The sequence below is a fragment of the Ailuropoda melanoleuca genome, chromosome 3 (assembly GCF_002007445.2).
Source record: "Ailuropoda melanoleuca isolate Jingjing chromosome 3, ASM200744v2, whole genome shotgun sequence".
Classification (NCBI taxonomy): Eukaryota; Metazoa; Chordata; class Mammalia; order Carnivora; family Ursidae; genus Ailuropoda; species Ailuropoda melanoleuca.
The window spans coordinates 78,175,077-78,193,547 of record NC_048220.1 but is presented as its reverse complement, the minus strand read 5'-3'; the positions used below and the strand labels follow the sequence as shown (position 1 = coordinate 78,193,547).

The 18,471-nt window shown below is 40.7% G+C and overlaps 1 protein-coding gene across 1 annotated transcript in view; it reads left to right on the top strand.

Annotated features, from left to right (window-relative positions):
- The window catches only part of FBXL17 (F-box and leucine rich repeat protein 17), a gene marked incomplete at its 5' end in the record, with an annotated part of 496,760 nt that extends 479,688 nt beyond the window's left edge, over positions 1-17,072 (top strand). The window contains one exon of the mRNA XM_002917814.4: positions 14,160-17,072. Within this exon, the coding sequence (XP_002917860.3) occupies positions 14,160-14,300 (141 nt within the window). The remainder of the gene's footprint in view (positions 1-14,159) is intronic.
- Between the last annotated feature and the right edge of the window lie 1,399 nt (positions 17,073-18,471).

Genomic DNA, 18,471 nt, shown 5'->3' with positions numbered 1-18,471 from the left:
GACAGGAAGCACAAAGTATACCTCGATTTACCTAACGCCACTCCTCTGCCTCTGCCAGGAGCAGGTAGCTTCTGTCGGGAGCCTCCTTCTCCCCGGCCTCTAGAGGTGCCAGGAGGGTCGTGGGGGCCACAGTACTTAAGGAATAGACATAAATAGATTTTGAAAGGTCCACCCCAATGTCCTATGACCAAAGCCTCTTGGAATTTCTTTGATTTCTAGTTGACATAAATTAGAATTACACAGGCGTGAAGAGTCCGCCCAGAAAAGATCAGAGAGGCTGCTGGGGGAGGAGAGGCCTCTGTGTGATCCCATTGATTATCCAGCTGCCTTCAGGCCAGGGGCCTCTGTGAGGCTGACTATTATTGATCCACACCATGGAAATAATCGAATTAATTCATTTCTCATCAAACTGCCATTGCTGAGACCTTTCTCCTCACCTGCTCCAGTTCCTGAAGTACTTAGTTGAGGAGTGAAATAGATGATTTCTTTCAATAAGAAATGATTTCTTCAGGTCATAAGAAATTCTTGTGTTCACACAGAGTTCCTCATTTAAATGGTAGAGAGATTTAATCAAATCAATGAGAAGCCAACACAGAAAGCAAGTAATAGAAACCAGTCATCTTTTTAAAGCCAGAAATCTACTTTACAACCTTAAAATATCAAGGGCCAACTTTTGTGTGCCCAATTTAATGTAAAAATATTCAGGGAAAAATTGACCACTGCATTTTTCAGGAAGTAATTATGGTAAGAGAAAGCCTCAACCACCTAAATATTTCTCTGGAGAAAATGGAGTTTTTATCAGCTTGTTTAGGAATCAGGAGCAGGAAAGCCCTATGGGGAAAATAATATAGGACTCTGTAACTAATATACAGAACTAACTGGAAAAAATCAGTTTAAAGGAAAAATAATTTGTGGGGCCCTGTGTCCGGGACTGTTTTGGTAGCAATTCAGCCATGAAACAAAGTGTGTACCTGCAGGGACTCCCCTCTCCCCTGCAACGCATGCACAGCTGTATCCAGGTTGCCCATAGCCAAAATTGAAAATTGAAAATTTATGCCTTATCAAAGAAAATAAAGTGAAAAAACAAAACAAAACATTCTCTCCTAATAAGGCAGGAGTGGTGTTGACTGTGTTCGATTGTGCCATCCTGGGTCTGGGCAACCTAACCATTACCTGGACAGCCCACCCTCGTGTGCTCATCGGAAGAGGGAAGATGAAAAATGGTGAGAGAGCGTGGCTGGCTCGAAAATCTGAACCTCAGTCCTTCACTTGAAGGATCAGCATCTTGTTCCTTTTGCTGATAAAACAGTTTCTCTAGGTGATTTTCACATAGGAACACTTTAAAACACATTTTTACAACCCTCTCCTGATTATCCTTGGTAATTGAAACAGAAAAACACATCAGCTGAAATTCAGAGGTTACCGTACAACCTTACAGTAGCCAAACGTTCCATCTCCTCTTCTTGCGGTCCGATTCACCTGAAAGGCCTTCCTTCTATTTAAGTATTAAGCCAAGAAACACAGCATGGAGCTTTATGGCAGAGGTTAAACTGGTGAGCACTGGTGTCAGACTGCTGGGTTTTCAAATTCTGCTTCCTTCGTTTGACTGTCTGTGGGATTTGGGACAGTTTAATCTCTAAAAGCCTCAGTTTCACCATCTGATTTACTCCATAAGGTTGTTCGGAGATTAAATGAGATATTGCAACAGAGCGCTGAGCCCAACGTCACGCACACTGTAAGCCCTCAGTAAATGTCAATTACTACTACTATTGTTACTTATTTTTATATATATATATATATTATATATATATATATATATAAATCTGTCTGGAGCCTTGTACGTGATATTTAACCATGATATGAACTACCTGGTTCATAAGATCGTAGCCATGAATATCAATTCACATGCTAATATCTTACAAAGAAAAACTAGGCCCCAAGACTAAGCAGTTCTCAGGAACAAATAGAATCTATTTTTTTCATACTTAAAACCCATTAAATAACAATTATACTTATAAAGGAAGAAGAAATTCAGAGACCAGCAAGTCACAGTCCTTTCTTGTGAACAGAGTAAAGGCTTGCCAAGGTAGATGGCCACGTAGTGTCCAGGCTGGACTTGCTTGGTTTGCTTCTTCAGGAAAATCAGCATCTCCCCTGGAACCCTTTCAGGGAATGTGCTGTGAGCAACTGGTTATGTTTCGTTCACTTCTGTTACGGGATTGATGTATAGTGAAATTTTCTTTTTTTTTTTTAGAAAGGAGGAAGGAGAGGGTCTGCTGTTCCCCAGATGCTGTAGGGTGAATAGAATGTTATGTTGGAGCTTGCCTGAAGGCCCCCAGGAGCGTCATTGCTTTGCAGTAAATAATCTCCTTGGAACTTTGATTTGGCTTAAGTAATTATATGAAAGAATTAGGTTGCAGGATCATATTATTTTTCTAATTTAGAAATAGGAAAGGTAACAACAATTTCTTAACAGGGCTCAGATTAGATCCCAGAACTCCTAAGCACCTGATTCCACAAAGTAGAAGCCAGGACAGCTTGCAGTGGCTCAGGAGACAGGGACGACTGCCCCTCGGGAAGAAACCTGGCTCAGCCTGCACAAGAGGCCTGGCCATTCAGTAGCAGGTTTGCAGGGAAAATTTTGTTTGGCAAGTAGTTTTTCAAGAAGAAACCTAAACTCCCTCCCCTGCCCCAATTTTTATCATCTATTTTATCTGTTTATTAAGAGCTATCCGTTGAGCCGCTTACTGTGTTCCAGTCATTGTGGTAGGTGACAGGTCAGAAAAAACAGTGAATGAGACAGTTCCTACCCCCACGGAGCCCGCAGCCTCCTGGGGGAGACAGACAAGCAAGCAGACAATTATAGTGCAGTAAGACTGCAAATTAATTGTCAGAAATGGCACCCCAAAGTATATTTCTTGTACATAAAGATCCTTGCTTTGATCCCACATCTTCTTGCAACCTCTGCGGTTCTGTTTTCCGCCACTCTACTGATTCCGCTCTTTCCGGCGTCACTGGTGACTTCCTCATCACCACATCCAGTGGCCACTTCTCTGTCCACAATTTGCTTCATCTCCTAGCAGCTGCATCGCCGTGGTAACCATGCCCTCCTTCATGACAATGCTTCTCTCTTGCCTTCAGTGTCACCATGCTCCTGGCTTTTCTGTCTCTGCCTCCCGTACTGCTTCCCTCATCTGTGAAGTGGAAATAAAAATAACACCTCTCTCTTAAACTATGGAGAGGATTAAATGAGTGGATGTGTGGAAAGTCCCTTACGTGACGCAAGCAATAAACATTAGCACTTATTTGCTGCGACAGTGAATGCTTACCTTCCTCGTCCCCATCCCTCTCCTCCTCATTAGAATGTAAGATCCATGGCTTTCTCCTTCTGTATCGTATTGCCAGACCCTGCCACAGTGGCTGGTACATGAGAGTTGCTAAACAAGTGTGTACTGGAGGACGGGTGGATGCATTGTGTTTCTCCTCTGCATTCTGGGTAGCTCCAAGGTTCTGAGGAGGTTCTGAGGAGTCTCTGGGAATGACAGAGTGGGCGGGGGACCTGGTCCTTACCTAACTTCAACCAGGGCAGCCCCACTTTCGTTGCTTCATTTATTGAGTTTACTTATTTGGTTTCTTTCTTTATTTTTTTGGTTTGCAGAAATATTGTACAGCTACAAGCAAGTTTGAAAAACATTAGGTCCCATTTCCTCCTAATAGTTTTATAGGTTATAAGAAGTGTCTGGAGGGGCGCCTGGGTGACTCAGTCGGTTGGGCATCTGCCTTCGTCTCAGGTCATGATCCCAGGGTCCTGGGATGGAGCCTCGTGTTGGGCTCCCTACTCAGCAAGGGAGTCTGCTTCTCCCTCTCCCTCTGCTGCTCCCCCTGCTTGTGCTCTCTCTCTCTCTCTGTCAAATAAATAAAATCATTTTTTAAAAAAGAAAGAAGTGTCTGGACAGAGGGAAATAAATGACTAAGAAAGATGATACCTTGCATTTAATACCAGTTTCTGAGCTGGGGAATTCTGAGTGTAGCCAAAAGACCCTGGGGTTCAGGACAATCATGGACAGACTTCAGGCATCTGCTGTATGATTGGACTCCAAGCCCTTCAGAGCCTAACCCCAAAATGCTCTGATTTATGTAGAGTCTGTCTTCTGAAAACCAGAAATATCACTTGTTTTCAGGTTTTCTCATCTACAGATTTACAGATCACTTTTATGCAGAATACATTTTTGCTGGTAATAAATTTGTTTTAGGAAACAGGTCAAATCCATCAATTCAACCTGATAGAAACCGCCATTTTAGAAAGATATTTTTTCATTAGGTGTCCACTGGTGATTACCACTGCCCTAGGTTTTATGTAAGAAAATAAAAACCGAAATCAAGAAAGCCATTAAACATAAAAGACAAGACGTTTTTAGTTCTGAGAGTCTTCTTTCTCGACTGTGTTTTTCAGCTTAACTTTGAGAGTTGAATTTAGAAACACCCAGATGTGTTCTATAAATACATTGCACTTACCGCTCAGTTAGTGAGTACATTAATTATCTTATTAGGGCCCAGTGTTTCTCAAATAGTCAGTCTTTTGCTGAACCATTTAGAGCTTTGCAGATGACTCCCCAAGTGGCTTTCTCCATCTTGATGCCCCACACAGGTCTGCTTTGGTTCTCATATGTGCCGCACATCAATTCTATACAAAAAAAGTGAAGATTTGTGCAATAGATCAATTCCATGGCCAGTGGTCTGTGACTTTGGAATGGACTACGCAAGGCTATACTAGAGCTTACACTTGACTTGAAACATCCTTCTTGGTAGAAGATTGCTTGGTGGAACAGGGAATGAAAATGTCACTAATTTCTCTCTCTGACAGTCTGGTTGTTGGACTCCTGTCACACTAATCTCTAATTAGAGGCTTCAGGTTGGCGAGCCCTGATTCTCACTTAACACTGCAGGCTTTTCTGTGATCCTCATCCTCCCAGGTTCTTTGCTGCTTTCTCACTGTGCTAATTCAAGTGAATAGAAAGCAATGCCAGTGTTAACAGGCAGCCCACATTTCATGAAAAAGAGACAGCATGAAGCCAGGCCTGTTGTGATATTGACAGAGCATAGCACTTCCAATCATTGCAGATTCTGAAATGGAATGACTGCGTTTGACAAAGTTGACTGAATTTATGAGCCTGCCTCTGTCAGGTTCATTGCATTCTCAGTATCTGTCTCTTTCTATGCTTTGGGACTTTTAGATGAGTTTTTTGCCACCCAAGAGTAATATTTCTTACCTCTCTCTATAAAAAAATACATCCTTAAAGGCCTCAGGCCAGTAGTATGAGGTGCATGCATGAGCGTAGTGCATTGTGGGTGGCCTAGAATCAATCAGCTGATTCCCATATTTAGCAGGTGGCCTTTAGTCTCCAATAAGATAATCATTTTTTCTTCTTAAAATTATATCAAATACTTAGTCATGTGTGCCCCGTCCTCCCACCTCGTGGGTGGTCCCTTGAGGAAGCACTGCATACATCCAGGTGACAACTGCATTTAAGGGAATCTTCCCTTCCATCAGCTATTGGGAAGGTCAGGAGGTGGCCTCCTCTGGCTGTGCCCAACTAGAGTTCCAATACTGATGATAAAGGAGAGGGAACCAGTCTGTTTTTACCACATTCAAAAAACATAACTTTTGCTTCATGTAGTGATGAGTATTTGTAAAAAGATGGGCTAATAAGCTGTAGGAACAGCAGTTTCTTTTCTCCAGAAGCCCTGACTCAGTTTAATATAGAGGGCAACGTGGGAGGCAAGTGCTTACTTGTTGTCTTTAAATACTCTTACTTCAGACCTTGCCATCAGATTCGCTAGAGCGAAAGTCACCTGTGCCCTCTACAAGCTCTTCAGTTGAAAGCTTTAGACCAGTAGGTCTCAAACTGAACTGCACATTGAAATCTCCTCGGGGGAGGGGGGCTTTAAAAAATGCTGGTGCCTGGGTCCCCCTCCCCCAAGATTCAGATACGGTTAGTCTGGGATATGTCCTGAGCATCGGGACTTTTAAAAGATCCCCAGGTGGTTCTAGTGAGCAGTTGGGCTGAGATCCACTGTATTCTTGTTTGTGCTCTTGGTTGCAGACACAGTTTAGCTCATCCCACGTCAATAAACACATGTTGAACATTTGTTATGTATGAGTTACTGTGGGGTTCGTGGAGACGGACGTGGTTTGACTGGGAGGCAGAGGGAAGGAAGAGAGTGTGAAGTTGCCTGTAGAGCAGGTGCTTCGGCTCACGCCTAGAATCATTTTCACAGCCCTCACCAGTCTGGGGAAGACCCTTTCTCTTCATTGTGGGCTCTGCCCACAGTCTGTTCGTGCCTCCCGAGCTACTATTGTATCCTCCTCCAGACTTCTGGGAAGCTTAGCCTTGCTGCTGAAGAGAAAGGTGAGGTGAGAGAGTGTAAAAGTTGCTCCAAATTTTTGGTGTCCTGGACCTCTGTGTTCTAACGTAGGGAAGCATCAGCAAGATGTGACATGTCACTCAAACAGGGACGTGAGAAGTCCTGCTGCAAAGGGAGGGAAATAGAATCCCCGAAGAGAGCCTGGTGCATGATGTTGGCTGTGCAGGGTCCCAGGAAAATCAAAGTATCATCTGCTGTTTTATTCTTTTCTTAGTATCCTATTTAAAATATTTTAAACTGCACTTAGATGACTCATCTCATTTACATGCAAATTTGACGTATTACTAGAATTCACATTACCCTCATTTTATCCATTTTGATATGTGCCCATCTCGGGGCCGGTGGGCACTTGCTTAAAGAGCAGTTGGGCCTCATTTGAATATACATTGTCCACGATGACTTTTGCTACACCTTGTGAATGCCAGGTTCCACAGATAACCCAACAGTTTCCCAGAGAGCCAAGAAACTCAGAGAGAAGCAGATTCCAGAGGCGTATTGCCCGACAGACAACACTCTGCCTCTGGGCCACCAGGAGTCAGCCCCTGGGGCTGTTAGCAGTGAGTGACATTGCCCAGGGAGTCTGTAAAGAATGACAGACCAGTGTGAGGACAAGAGCCCTGAATTAGGAAAGGGTGTGCTATTTGCAGCACCTTCACAGATGTGCTGTGGGTTCCTTACTTCCCCCCCTGCAGAGAGAGGGGTCCGTTTTCTTCACCCTCCTCTCCTCAGAACAGAGCTATGTGAAACAAGAGTTACTTCGCTTATACCCTTGAGTTTGCCAGATGGGCTGGAGAAACATTGCCTTAACAAAGCTTACAAAGTAAGAGACAGATTAGTGAGTTTTTTTGGCTCATGAACGGGTTTCCTTTCTTCCCTGAATAATATGTGTGTATTTAACACATATGTACACAGGCTGATGCCTCTTTGTCCTTCAAAAGTTCAATTACATACCACTTCTTTTAGAAAGCCTTTTCCCGCCCTCCTGGAGAAGGCTGGGTACCTCTGTCCACAGCAACCTGCGCTTTCCCTAGAAAGCACTTCTCCGGCTTTGCTGTGGCTGATGTGATTGTCCATTTTCCCTGCTCCAAGAGGACTGTGTCATTGTACCTCTGGGACACAGAAAAATGTCTTGATGAGCCAGAGACTGAAGGGAAAAGTGATGCCTGTTTATGTCACGGGGCAGTGTGCCCTGCCAGGGGGTCCCTTACTAGTCCTGCAGCATCATCACATCTCTGTCATGTTTCAAAGTCTCAGACAACCACAGCTCCAAACAGAATATTCCCCAAGCCAAGAGAGATCCATTACAATTTACATTCCCACAGAGCAGCCATTTTGAAGAAATTGTAAAGGACTTTGAAATGTATTTATATGTAAATTGAAATCATATCTCGTCATGTAGATGAAAAGTGCGCGTCAGTGAACATTTTACTGGGCAGGTGATGGGCTAGGCCCCAGTCTGGCACTTCCTGCACATCACTGTACCTGTGTGCTGGGCCAACATGGCACAGGGCAGAGAACATTTGTATTTAGGGGTCCTGGATTCAAATCCTGACTCCCATTTGCCAGCTGTGTGACCCTGTGTGAAATACCAGTTCTTTCTGAGCCACATTCATCCATAATAAGGAATATTAATGCTTATATGCCTGGAAAATAGTAGATGCTCATTGAATATTTTCCCCATTCCTTCTGTACTGGAATGGGGACATACTTCTGTTTTGCTTCTAGTGGTCATTAGGATGAAAAATTACCAAATTATGTTCAAGCATTTTGCCAAAGTATAAGCCATGCTTAAGAGTGGAAATGTGTTTGACTCATCCCCTGCTGCATGAGTACCGAATTCTGATGAGTACAGTGTTTCTTAGCGGCAGCATGGGACAGTTTGTGTTGAAGAATTTTGCCTTGTCTGGGACTGTACTCTGAGTCACGGTATTACTTTCATGCTGTCTGGAACAACAAATGCCAAACCCCACAATGATGACAAAACCAACAACAACAAAAAGCTCCTCAGACTGCCATTTGTCCCCAGGTAGCAGTGAAGGCAGGTAGAATTCCCAAAGCCCAAGAAATTACAGGAGGTAGAATCGTTTTGAGTCAGGAGATCTGCCCACAGTTCCCCTTCTGCCACCAGATAACTGTGACATGAGAGGCGACTTTAAATGTCACAAAATTTCAGAATCTTCTGTGGGGCCCTCCTGGGTCCACCACGCTGAGCAGGGTGCTGATGCTGTAAGCAGAAGCATTAAGTCTTCTGCACCATGTAGTTTTTGCAGAATTTTGGAAACCAGCTCATATCTTGGGACCATTCACATCATTCCCAGTGTTATCCAGCCAGTGTAGTATGTCACTGATCTCCAGGACGGAAGGCTGCCATCACTTAACTGAAGCATAGCTTGGGCATATCCTGAGTACTGCCTGACAGCAGCATGACCCAACAAATACGGCTGAACCACCATCATGAGCTCCTTTGGTCTCCTGTGCAAAATAGTTGGAAACCCCAGGGATATCTGGAGAGAGGCACCTGATGATGTCACATGGAAAGGAGAGTAGCACAAAGAATCACCTTGGGTATGAGCTTCAAAGGACGAAAAGAGTCTGGGGCCGCCATAATGTCAAGACTTTAGAGACTGCTACCACTGTAGCTGGAACAGTCTGGGAACAAGGTGAGCTTATCTCCACAATGTCTGGTGCAGTACTAATTGGTGCTTCTGTGTTTGCTCAATACCTGTTCATTGAATGACTACTACATTAATTGAGCCAGCAAATATTTATTGAGTCGTTACTAAGTGCTAGGCATCTATAGGTGGTAGGGATTCGGCAGTGAACAAAACCAACAAAAACTCCTGTCTCTTGAGCTCATAATCTAATGGGGTGAGAATACAGCGGGCAGCGTGCATAGGACTGAAAACAAAGGGATGACTCAAATACCCTTTGCTGTTAAGGAACTTACAGTCTAGCAATAATACAATACATGTTATTGTTATTGGTATTTTCAGTAGTGGTCACTTTTTGCAGGGAAACTTTCTCCATTTAGAAAAAAAAGTGATTTTAAGTGTTTTATTATATTCATAAGTGTGATTTTAATATACTCAGGTGTCAAATATTTCCCTCTTAGAAGAAATATGTCCTATTTTAAAACGTAAGGCAAAGCGGAAATAAGAATCACATAATATAAATGGCTTCTTCAGCAAATTTTATCAGAAATAGTATTTTTTGAGCCATAGGTATCATTGGGGAGATAGTTCAGGCTTGGGTTTACACTTAGGTGGAACTTTCTGGGAAAGTATTGATAAGGAGGTGAAACAGCGGTGTGATGGTCTAGATAAATTAGTTCAGCTGAATCTAAGAAGCTCTAAAGGTTCTCTCCTCACCCTTCCGTAGTAGCAGCAGCAATAGAATGAAACTATGGTGTGATTTACCTTAATTAGCATAGCAATTTACCTCACATTTTCAAAAAGTGCTAATAGATGTTAACTCAAAATAGATTAAAATACCAGACAAATTGCTACTACCTTGAAAAGAGTTATAATAATTTTGAAAATGTAAATTATGGTTATGCAGTCTTTGGAGAGAACTATAAAATCCAATCTTTCTTATATTTAAAAAAAAACCTGTGGTACATACTTTTTTCCTTTAATCACAGTAATTTCTTCAAATGATACCACTGCATATTTCTTTAGGAAGATAGGCTGCATTTTTCAAATCTCCTGTGTAATATAGGAGTTGCCATTGATAGTTTTCAGCAAGAGGCAAAGAAATTGAATACAGAAAACCAGGGATCATGGGGAAATTTTTAAAAATTCATCTATGTTCCTTTTTTATATTACACACATTTTATGAGTTGGAACAGAGAATGGTTCTTTTCATTCTAGCAAGTGGAGTTGTGCATGACAAAATGTCTGCAGAAATGTGTATGTAGGCGTAACGATTTAAAATGATTTGGACTCTCCTGGTGTCTTACACCAAACTCTTTCTCTAAGGCACCAAAGTGCTTATGGATTCTATACAAAGAGGTGAGCATAATTTGTACTTCTGAGGAATAAATGAAAATAACTTTAGTATAAAATTTGTCACACCATATCGCCAGGAGACACTATAAGTAAAAGATAGAACCTTCCCTAGTGAGAACACGTGTATTTCCCCTGAATAGCTTCTGCCCAACAAAGCTCTAAAATGGAATATTTGCATTTCCCCCTCTGCTTTGTTTTCTAGAATTTACAGAGCACAGTTAGCAAAAAGATTGCTTAGAAGACATGTTATATCCACAGAGGATTACTTGTTCTGTTTTTTCATACAGCCACATGAAGCCAAGTTACTGTCTGTTCTTGCTCATAACCTGTGAGAAAGCCAGAGAGCTAATACACTCTGTCTTCCCAGGTACAGGTAGACCTTACTTAATGCAACAGAAATGGGTAAATTGAATTTTGGTAGATCAAAGGATATATAAAAGACATTGGGGGAGCTGAGAAAATAAATTAACCTGACCATGAAAGACTTTACCAAGTGAACAATTATCCCCTCATTGATGTACTTCATAAATTTATCTTCAAATACCAACTTTGCTTAAGGTGAATTGTATCTCTCTTCCTGCAAAACAGTTATCACATGAGATGTTTTCTGTTTTTAAAAATTGAATCTCCAAAACAAACTGCCTGTCAGCCCTAGGTGTAGGACTTTATACACGCCTGTGTGTACGTTAGAAAAGACACAGCACAGAAGACAGTCCCCATCTCTAGGGTGGGTTTAAATGTCTTCTCTCCTCCATTCTTTCATCATCTCTTCTCAGGTAGTTGTTCCTTGAATACCTAGTGGCTTGGGCCACTTGCAATGAAATGTAGATTTTCTGGGCATCCTCTCTGACCAAATGACTTCAGTTCTTTCTTAATGAGACCTGAATCCTTATGGGTTTGTTGATGGCCGGAGGGAAGAAGGTAACCTAACAGCAGAATGGGAACATCATGTAGAGAAAACGGGATTTTCTGAAAGTAGGTATTTAAAACCTGGGCTATTTCATTAATGAAAGCTCTGGAATCTCCCCCAGAGAACAATAAGATATAATGGACTCTGCTTGTCTATGAGGTATGTTTAAAGGTTATTTCTTGCCCCGTGATTATTTTATTTTGAGCACTACAACTAATGTTTGTTATCAGAGCTTATTTCTGAAATTATCTCAGAAATTGAACAATGTTGAGCATCACTATAGAGAATTGGTCACCCTAACATATCGCTAATTAATTCATGCACTTAATAACCATCTATTGAGTGCCTGCTGTAATAACAAGAGCTACCATTTGGGGACCTATTTAAGTCACTCACAATGTTAAGTATATCATTACACTTAACCCTTATAACAATCCGATGACTTAAGTACTTTTATCTTGTGTGTATAGTTGAGGAAACTAAATCTTGAAGAAATAAAGTGAAACCAGGGTTCTAACCTGTTTCTGGTTGACTATGAAGTCCATGATGTGAACCACAGTTGCCATGTTTCTTCCCTGCGTTGTGCACAGCTTGATAGCCTTAAAGGTAAAAGGCAGTCCCCTCATCCCCAGAGGCTTCTGTTCAGGTGGAAGGGACAGACAAGTAAAGAGATGATTGCAATATTAGAGTGCTTAAGTAAAAGAAAAACCACGCAGGGTGCCCACCACAGGTGCACAGGGAAGGGGGTACCTAACCCAACCTCTCTGGGAGATAGGCTTGCTTAGGGAAGACTTCCTGAGGGAGGGAATTTCTGAGCCAAATAGGAATTCCTTGGGGAATCATTGATCTTTGTGATTAGTATGTTGAGTGTATGGCTTTGCCTTGCTTTGAGTTTCTATTTTTTATTTATCATTTGATATTTATTTTATCATTCATTCACTAATCACTAGGCCTGACTTAGGGATACAAAAACGATCCCGGCTCTTATGGGTTGTACATTGGAGCAGGAGAAATAGATATTAAATGAAGCAATTATAAACTAACTTTATAAGTGCTATGAAGGCAAAGTGGACTATGTTAAAAGAATAAATAACCTGGAAACCTTACCTAGCTTGGGGAGGGGAGCAAGGATAGGGCAGTGATCAAAGTTTCCTGGGGAAATGACACTGACGCGAAGAACTCAAAAATGATTAGCAAGTAGGCATAAGGAAGGGGTTTTTAGGTGAAACTGGGTTAAAAAGGTATTCCAGGAAAGAGAATACCATGTTCAAAGACCCTGAGGCCAGAAGAAATTTGGACAGTTTGATGATCTGAAATTAAGTCAGGTGACTGGAGTATCAAAAATATTCTAGAGAGATAGGCAGGGCTAGATGGTGCATGACCTTCTCAGTGTTTTGTTCTAAGCTGCCTCAATTCAAGCAAGACTTAGAGCATAAATTTAAATTAAAAAATTAAAAATACTGCATAAAAATCCTCTTAGGGCCATCAGTTCATATTCTCAACTCTAATTTGTTTATCAGTTTTTCCTTTTTATTTAAAATTATTTTCTTCTTGTTTTTGAAAACAATGTTGTATGCTGTATCTGTATCACAAAAAAGAACTACATGGTTTGATTGAATTTGGAATGAAAGTTGATTTAAATACAAGCAAGTCTTGAATAGAGAGGTATTCTGACAGATTAAGTATTATCAATGCAATGTTGGAATATCAATTCTCAATTTAAAAAAAGATTATATATAACATAGTTTTCCAAATCACCCAGGAAACATCATGTTATTTCAGAAAAGTGCAGATGACTGAATGTCATGGTCATCATACTTCTAAGCAGGCTTTCAAAGCAAACAGCAAGGGTTTGATGTTGTTTTAGGTTTTTCCTGGTGGTCCTGATCTTTTTTGATAATGGACAGACATGGAGAGGGAGCACAAAATTGTGTATTATAAGCACCTTCTTTCAGACCAGCTTACTCAGTATAAATGAAATATTGATGTATTTGAAAATGCCCAAGTGTTCGATAAAGGTTTTAAATAAAACTACCTAAAAGTTGTGGTTCTTAGGTTAATCATTTATTTATCTGAAGGATGAAGGAAGCTGTCTGCTTCTGTGATATGAACTGCAATCAGCTTAAAAATAATTGACAAATTAATCCCTTCACAGCACAGCAATTGTAAAGGTGTTAGTTTTAATTAGGCCTGTCTGATTGCCTTGTCTAATCAAGAATCAAGGTGGTATCTTTGATGGTTAAGGTCTGTTGGGGCCATCCCTGACCTGCCAGCCATGTATGTTTTAATTATTGATTCCTCACATTTCAGCCCTTTTCACAAAGGGACTTAAAGTTTGCAATACCTTAACATTTAAAGGAAAGAAAAATAAACATTTTCCCTAACACTTCTATCTGGAATCCTGTGGATCTTCTCTACCCGTCTACAGTTTTGTCCTGAAAATGCTGTCAGGTCGATGATGAAGTCAGAGGCACGTAAGAATGCTATCTTACTGCTTGCCTCTCCTCCCAAGCACTAGCTTTTCAATGGGCATTGTTAAGATCTCAGTAAGTCACTATCATTCATGCTTCTAGAAAACACATTTGATTTCTTGATATCGTATGTCTTCTTTAAAAATCCCCAAGGGTGAATGCCAGTACGTAGGACATCAGGAAGGTCAGACAAAAAGGAACACGTATCTTATAAAATGCTTTCTCAGGCTGCTGAGAAGGAATGAGGTGAGAGTTCCTGGTGCCACCATTAGCACACCGGAGAACATGGGCAGCAGGTGGTTTCAGCGGTCCCTGTGTGTGACGGCGGCTCTTCTGTGGTTGCAGGTCAATGAAGTGACAGTGGAGCAGCTGGTGCAGCAGTACCCCCACATCACCTTCAGCACAGTGTTGCAGGACTGCAAGAGGACCTTGGAGAGAGCCTATCAGATGGGCTGGACCCCCAACATGTCTGCTGCCTCCTCCTAACACCCCTGCTCGTGCGTACGTCCACTCGGATCATTCAGCAGGGTGGAGAGGAATTGGAGATCTGGGATGAGTGATCCCTTGGAAAGGTTTTAACTGTTCCATGTCTACGGGTGTACCCCAGTGTGTATATTTGTGTCTTGTTTGCATACTGCATAGCATAAGCGCAACTGCTATTCGTTCCCAGGTGAGCCGGGGGTTTTTTTTCTTAAAAATTAAAGATTTTGAAAGCCACAGACCCCTTAGTTTTTAAGTTCAAAAGCTTATTTCTCTAAAGAAAAAAATTTTTTTACTGTAAAACCAAAAATCTTTGGTCTATTATTTTGAGCTTTTAATTACTGCCTCTTGAAGATGCCGCAACATGAAGGCATGTGCCTTCTCTTTTGATGGATAGAATTGTGCACTTCTCCTGATGAAGACCAGACCAAAAGTGATGTTGCACTAATTAGAAACCAGGAAACCAGTACTTTGCAAAGTTTCAGGCACATGCACACACATATGTTCTCACACCCCCTTCTATACGTGGACACGTGCATGTGTACACAAACTCCAGGGCAGTTTCTTTCTAGATCGTTTCCTGACAGAGGGGCCTTCCTCAGGTCACTGAGGGCGCATGTCATCCACTGTGGCTCTGCCTCAGTCCATCCACAGGGGGCTGACTTGAGATCTCTAAGTGAGGTAGGAACTAGAGAAAACAAAGCCTTCTCTGACGTTTTTCTATGGAGGCAACAATCTGAAGTCCCCTGGCCACAGCTCACAAAAGTTAATTATTCATTATTCTGCAAATGTGTTCTGTTGAGTCCTGAATATTTTAGTTAAGTTTTATGTTAACATTGTATTAGCTTTTATTTCATGGATAGTAACTGGTCCGGATATATTTTAATGATATTTGGAGCTAACCTTAGCATTATCCACATTAAAGGCACCAATGTAATTAATAGTGTGCAGTTATTTAAAACAAAACAAAACAAACCTACAGATCATTTAATTATTTTTGTTAATTTTGGTAATTATGAAAGTATATTCCTGAGATTTGGAGGGAGTCACGTGAATAGAAGATTGATGAGTAGATACAAGTAGACAATCTTTCTATTAATTTCTTCTTCTTCTTTTTTTTTTGCTTTGCTTTGGGCGTTAGAACAGGTTTTTTGGATATATGCATGTTATTTTTGAATAGTTCTTGTGCTACTGCAAAGATCTATTGCTGGTAAATGTATGAGTTAAGAGGCAAAATTAGAAAATCTTTTCATTAAGATTCTGTTTACACTCGTCAGAAATAAGCATTTTTTTGTTTAAAAGATTGCCAGCTTTCAGTTAAGACAATGTCTATCAGTAAATGAATATATGTTTTGATTTCACACATCTTCACAATTAATTCATAGTAGGGACTCAGGCTCAAGTAAACTTTCCTGTGTCTAGATTTATAATCAAGACAGCAGGGAGCCTTTTTAAGCTAAAGAGTGATTATCTTTCACAGTAGAGCTAGACACAGAACCCCGCCCTGTGAGATTGCTATTTATTCTTCCCCAACATGGACGTAACTGTTTCTTTGGTCTTTAACAGATATACTAAGGTTTGAGTTTCACTTTCAGTAAGTCCCAATATGACTCAAATGATACTAGCTGTAAGAAACAAAATATAGCTTTACATTCAAATACCATTCACTTATTTATAATGATTCCTGTTTTGTAAACACTGTTTCCTTTGATTATGTCAACATGTTTCTGATGTGGCATGTTTTTTTGCTTTTAATCCCAATCAGTTAAGAAAACCTAGTTAGTAAGCACCAAGGGTATTTTTTCCATCACTAAATAGGTTACTAATTTAATTTCAAAGGGATAAAATTTGTGTAAGAAAAAAAACCTGTTTATTATTAATAAAAAAGTTCTTGCACATCAAGTGGTATTGTTTTCATATTCATTTCCCCACCACTGAAAAATATTTTAATTCACAATATTTTAACTGGTTTTTAATCCAAAACTAATTTATAAGACACTATGTATAGTAATAGTAGCTTGAGTGAATAAGCAAAAGTTTAATTTTTATATATGTCACACTATATTTTAAATAGTTAAAAAAGACAAAAGAAGGGAGAGCCATTGATGACACAGATGGTGCCATTTCAGTTCAAAGTTGTAATAATCTTTAAAGTGTTACAGTTCGGTTGTCAAACGGTTTCAGAAGTGTATAATTGATTTTTTTTAATGTTGCATTGTTTGAATCTAAAATACAGCACTATAACATGCTTTAGCTTGGGGGGTGGGGTGGGGTGGGCGACTTGCACTTATTCTTTAAGATGTTGACTAATCCAGAAAGCCTGATGCAACATAACCTGGAAAACTGCTTCGGTATATTTGTAGAAATCTGTAGAAATATCATATCCAGCCTCAAAGCATTAATCTCAAAAAAACAACCAGGAAAAAAAAAAAGCATCACCTTGAGTGATCCTGTGATGGTTGTTGAATGTGTTCTCATTAGACGCTTTGAAATGAGGCTTACAATGATTTCTGGGCAATATAGAGTTTCTTGTTTTGCTTAGAATGTCATAAATATATGTGAACACGTTTAATGCAGGGCTTTTTATCCTCTCCAAAATGTCAACAGTATTTTCAGAATAAAGACTATGAAATATATTGCTGTAGTGAAAAATTCTGGTCCTTTGTCTTTAATGTCTTTTTGAGTGGATAAAGGAAATTCACCCAGTTTGTAGTTTCTATATTTCCGTGAATCTTTTGACCTTGCAATGGGTTGCAATAAAAGAGAAACAAAACACTGCGTCTTTTGTTTTATTTTAAAGACAACAAATGGCCTCCCGGATGCTGGTTGGGTGTGATGCATGCAGTGGTCCGTGTCCTTGTGTGTTTCACTACTGACTTTATGTAGGTCGGACTAACCAGAATAATAAACAAGCCTGGGTTTAGGAGGTTCTAATTTGGCCAGTGATTACTGAGATAGGTTAAAACCTTAAGCAAGTGGTTTGTTTAAAATCCCATTCCCTAGGGGCGCCTGGGTGGTGCAGTCGTTAAGCGTCTGCCTTCGGCTCAGGGCGTGATCCCGGCGTTCGGGATCAAGCCCCACATCGGGCTCCCCTCTCAGCAGGAGGCCTGCTTCTTCCTCTCCCACTCCCCCTGCTTGTGTTCCCTCTCTCGCTGGCTGTCTCTCTCTGTCTAATAAATAAATAAATAAATCTTTAAAAAAATAAAAAATAAAATCCCATTCCCTAAAGACTCATTCATTTGCTTAGCCATTTATTCAACTTTTCAAAAACAAATAAATACATGTATTGAGAAAAAAATATGTACCAGGCACTGGCCATTTAGTGATAAACTCATTGCCATCCTCAGGTTTCTCCTAGCCTAGAAAAGAGACGTTCTTGAAAACTAGCAATAGCAGTGCAGTACGATAGGTGTAATAATGGGCATAATTAGACGGAACACATAAGATACAATAGCAGCTTTGGGAAGGAAGAGCTTCACAGAAGAGGTACTTTTAATGAGGGTTGAAGGAGTAGCAGGAATTTACCAAACTTACTGTGGGGAGGGAAGGGAGAACAACCTGGAAGATGGAAAAATATGTGCAAAGGCCTGAGGGAATGAGACAGCAAGGCAAGTTCGGGGTGTTTGAGGTAACCAAGTCAGGCAGACGAGTATGTGTTCTGTAGGCGCAGGGGGTAGGAAAAGCCTCGACAGAAAAATAAGGGCTAGCTAACCATAAACTCTTCATTGGCTGCTCAAGAGACTAGACTTGTAGGAGAGATCATTTCCACTTAGGAAAGTCTTGCCCTAAATTCTTTCAACAAGTAGAAATTTAAATGCAGGACTTCTATTTCTTTCCATATGCTAGAATGAAGATCCTAAAAGATTTTCTGCTATGTAACATCTGAAACTCTTCAGTAAAATATTCTTAAACACTTTTAAATGACTAGATGTGCCTGCAGGAAAGCAAAAGAAACCTTTTGTGGCCAGGAACTTAGTAAGAACCCCAGTCTAGAGCAGGGGTCAGGAAACTATGGCCCCAGGCCAAACATGGCCTGATGTGTATTTTTGTAAAGTTTTATTGGAATACAACTTGTTTGTATCTTGCACGCACTTGTTTATGTATTGTCCTCGGCTGCTTTTATGCTACAACAGCAGAATTGAGTGGCTGTGACAAAGGCCATACAATCTGTGTTTTA